The sequence below is a fragment of the Lactuca virosa genome, chromosome 4 (genome assembly GCF_052849685.1).
Source record: "Lactuca virosa cultivar CGN04683 chromosome 4, Lactuca_virosa_CGN04683_v6, whole genome shotgun sequence".
NCBI classification, from domain to species: domain Eukaryota; kingdom Viridiplantae; phylum Streptophyta; class Magnoliopsida; order Asterales; family Asteraceae; genus Lactuca; species Lactuca virosa.
Genome location: NC_136429.1, coordinates 526,309,418 through 526,314,109, shown reverse-complemented (window position 1 = coordinate 526,314,109; position 4,692 = coordinate 526,309,418). Strand labels below are relative to the sequence as shown.

Below are 4,692 nucleotides of genomic sequence, written 5' to 3'. Positions count from 1 at the left end.
ACCATAAGAAATTATTATTTTTGGATCTTCCATGCAAATCGGAAACTTTTTGACCTTATCAACAGTTTTTACGAAACCATAATGACCAATTTTGTAGTTTTGTCTTCTTTTTATAAAAAATGCTAAATTCTTCTAGATAAACCTATGTACAACGGTCACGGCACATGGTACAATTAATGGTTTGAGCGTGACGTTACTGATAACGTCTCCAAGCAGTCTCCAAGTGCATGAGTATGTCATTCTATAGAAAAGGAATAATCTCCCGCCAAAGACGGCAGTCACCACCACCACCTATAAATACCTCCTACCAGAAAGCCCCTAGTTTCTAATCAAACCCTTTCTCCATTCTTTCAAAGATCCAAAGGAATAAAAATGCAACTAATGGCGAAAATGGATAATATAGGGTTTTCTCCTAACTTTAGTTGCTATTCTAACGATAGTTTGACGTCCATGGCGGCAGCCAAAGTGAGCTGTGAGGCTATAGAAGAAGAACATGCTGCTGAATTTCAGGAATTTAGCGATTGCGATGAAGACGGTTTCGAGTTCTCCTTCGATTTCTCCGGCGAAGAATATTCACCAAACGAGCTTTCTCTAGCCGGTCGGATACCTTTTCCAATCTTCAACAGAGATCTCACGACAATGGATGAGGTGGTCCAGGTGGATCGTGAAATAAAGGAAGTAGTTCATGATGATCCTTCTGTAATCATTTCGGTAGAAAATCTGTTTCTCGATCACAGCGATGATACTCCGTCTTCTTCATCGTCGGGAGCGGAGGAACTGGAAGATAGGAATTCTCGAACATTCTGTGTGTCATGGCGGAAGGCAGACGGCGGATTGCCAGCTCTTGGTGACTGTAAGAAGAGCAAATCTACCGGATCTGGATCGAAAGGGTGGAGAATTAAGGATATTTTCGGCTGGAGCAACAGCGCAGGGAAGGATATGATATTATTCTTGTGTCCTAAGAAAATCGACGCCCCAAAACAGAAACGGAGAATTAACTCCGGCGAAGTTCGGAAAGTCCCCGGAAAATCGAAAACGACATCGTCTCAATCAGTTCATGAACTATTTTACGTTCAAAAAAAAGCAGAACAGAAAGGGGAAAAAATGAAATCGTATCTACCGTATAAGAAAGATCTCCTAGGGTTCTTCGTCAATGTCAATGGAATTGGGAATAAAAAATTACCATTTTAAATTCTGAAAATCTAATTTGTTTGATCTGAAATATCGATCTATTAATCAACATTGTAAGCAATATTATTAACACTCTATTGACGTTTACATATCTTCCATTAAGATCTTCATGTGTTTTTGCACTACTTTGTATGACATGATTGTATTCTAGCCGGAATGTTTTGCATGTTTTTGGGGACTTCCCTCCATTTTTTTAATCCGTAATGGAAAATTAGCAGAAAAAACTGAGGATGAAGTGGTTGAGGACTTTGAAGCATATATATATATATATATGCTTCAAAGTCCTCAACCACTTCATCCTCAGTTTATATATATATATATATATATATATATATATATATATATATATATATATATAATTTATTTATATTTTAAAGGTTCAATACATATCGATTGAAGGCAAACGGACAACAAGCTGCGCCGCTAGCCCTTTTTGGATGGCAAAAACAATTCTTTTGAAAACTACATTTGTGGATATAGGAGATATGACATTAGAATGCATAACCCGTTGGACTCTATTGATGAGCTTCACCGCCTCTGGTGCGAGAAAACCAAATGTATCGAATGCAAAAGGTACAAACACATGTTGATTTTCTATACATGCATTCTCGTGCTTTACCACTTTGCACGCAGCGGCTTTCAAAGCGGCATGCCCAACTGTGAAACCCCCGCTCCCCAAACCAACGAGAGGAGAGACCCCAGTAAGATTCACGCACGCATGCTTCCCTCGTATCCATCCAAAGACCAAAATTGGTACCTGTATTATTGTTGGGCTGTATTATTGTTGGGCTTCAAAGTTATGAATAGTAAATTTGGATGTTTTTTTTGGCAACTTTGCTCCTCATTCTTTAGTCATTTTGATACTTTTGGTCCTTCCAATCAATATTTTTACACTTTTTAGGAACCTTTTAATATTTAAATTTTGGCCACAAAACTTTAACGGTTTGACAACTTTGATCAATTTTCTAAAAGGTTGCTAATTCCTACCCCTTTAATTCTTTAGCCATTTTGACACTTCTGGTCCTTGCAGTCAAAACTTTTACATTTTTTCATAAGAACATGAAAAAAACGGTCCGGGGCAAAGCCAAAACTTTTCATCCTTGCACTTTCTACGTCTGTCATATTTATCGATTCGGAAACAATATTGAAAGCTTCTGGCCCCCGCGTAGCGGGGTTAACCTTTCTAGTTGTGATTAAAATACTCATTAATTTTTTTATTACAACGAGTTGTATTTTTTATTATTATAATATTATACTTTTGTGTTACTTTTTGTTAGAGACTTGCGACTTGTGAGAGTTTATATGGACATAAAATAAAATAAAATGTTTTTATAGAGGAATCTTCATAATTTTTTCAAAAAATATTATGTAAAAGAATAGTAACCCATAAGATGTGTAGAAATTAATCGATCTAATTGTAACCGACAGATCCAATTACGAACCGATCAATTGGATTGGATGTCCAATTACAATTAAATTGATTCGGATACGAGATTTCAAAATCCAATTGTAATGGAACAGTTACTGGATCATCCTAAAAATCCAATGGATAACCGAACCGATCCGATCCAATTTGATATTCAATTTTAATCCAATAAATATCCAATATTATTATTATCTAAATCCTATTAATGTTATTAATTATTCAATAAAAATATAACATCCGGATCCCGAAATATGAATTTTATTTATATATGAAAATTTAGATTGCTACGACATGGCCAATTGATTTATATTCGCATATTTTAATTGGGTGCCACACCATGACATTAAGTGGCCACGACATGACGACCATTTTGGGTCAAATCCTAATCTCCGGAATTTAAGCCCTATTTAAAGGAAGTTAAGGCTAGGATTTCCTCCACTCTCATCCTCCATCACCCTCAAACGTCATTTGCAAACCCTAATTCTTTTGGAAGCTTTTGTGCTCATTTTTGCAAGTTTTGGTGGTTTTGAAGGAAGAAGAAGAAGACTTAGTGCATTAATTCAACAAGCAAACCTCGCATTCACTTGTGTGCATCTTCTAGACCCTTTGTAAGTCTTCAAGTTTCCATCTTTTATTGTATTTACTCATAGATCTAGGGTTTATGGCATATTATGGTCCCTTTGAGGTGGTTTGAGTGGGTTGAAGAAATAAAGTTTGCAACTTTATGGTTTCTCTATGTCATAAGAGCATTATATCTCACAGATCTAGGAAATGGTGGTGATTTGGAGACTTTGCTTGAAGTTTAGGTTTTATTGCATCTTTGATGTAAGTATGGGAAAGGACATGCATGGGGTATGTATGTCCATAAAGTTTACATTTTTAGGGTTCAGGAGGATCCTTAAAGTGCTTCTGGAAGTTTTGGATTGAAGATTTCATGGATTAAGTGCTTAATGGTCTAGTCCCATGCACTAAGTTGCCTTTTTTGGACCTTAAAATTTAGATCTAGACTTAAAGGGATGTCTTAAGGGATAAAGTTGGAAACTTAATTCATTAAGACTTTGGAAAGGATCAGATATGAGCTTTGGAGCTCTTGAAATTGAAAGAAAATGGATTAAGCTCGTATGAGACTGTTCAGACCAGTCCCCACGGCGTGGCGACTGGGGAATCATCGACTGTCTTGCCATTTTGTGCCCACGACATGGAGGATTGTTGTTGATAATTTTGACCTTAGCTTTGTCCGTTGACGTTGAGGGTTGACTTTTGACTCGTTGACTTTTAGTCAAATTTCTAGTTTTATAAAGATGGCCTAAGTATTTATCGTGTGTGGTGATATAGGTGGCGTTTAGCACCTGTCTCCTATTCTACGAGCCGTTGACTTTTGACTTCATTAGCAAGGTGAGTCTTCTCACTATACTTGTGGGTTCAAGGCACCAATGTCGACCCACTGGATTGTGTTATATATGATGCTAGCTGTCTTGGTGACTCTTGCATGTATGTTTGGGTTGAAATACATCCCAGGGCTGGGTCCGCTATTGTATACATGGGTTGAAATATACCCCAGGGTTGGGTCCACTGATGTGTATTGGGTTGAAATATACGTACCCTAGGGCTGGGCCCATTGATGTGTATTGGGTTGAAACATACCCTATGATTGGGCCCAATGGTTAGTATGGTATGTGGTATTTTGGGCCCACTGATTTGTGCTTACGGTTTTGTGGTTTAACATTTTTAGGTACTTCTAGTTTGAAAGGGAAGGGCCCAACGTGATCGCACAACATCCCCTTGATTTTATTTAGCAGTGACATTTGATTTTACTCTGATGATTGAGAACATTTTATACTATGGTTGATTTGACACAATTTGTTGTATTTTTGAGTTTTTGAAAATGAAAAATTTTACAATTGTTTTTGGGATGTTACAAAAAATCAAGTTGAAGACTTGAAGTAATGTTGCTTTGTTAGTCTTATTTACCGTAATTATGTGCGGTTTTATTTTTAGTTATCATAGTTATATTTGGTTATTTGATTGAAATAGATTAGAATTGGTTAGATAATGAATAACCAATGGATTAAACC

General features: G+C 36.7%; 1 protein-coding gene across 1 annotated transcript; it reads left to right on the top strand.

Moving 5' to 3' along the window:
* Positions 1-381: 381 nt before the first annotated feature.
* Positions 382-1,191, top strand: LOC145107141 (uncharacterized). Its single transcript, XM_079044002.1, has one exon. The coding sequence runs from the start codon at positions 382-384 to the stop codon at positions 1,189-1,191; it is 810 nt and encodes a 269-aa protein (XP_078900128.1).
* Positions 1,192-4,692: the final 3,501 nt, after the last annotated feature.

What these genes read in the sequence shown, in the direction of transcription:
- LOC145107141 (XM_079044002.1), top strand. Translation starts at nt 382, where the DNA reads ATGGCGAAAATGGATAATATAGGGTTTTCTCCTAACTTTAGTTGCTAT.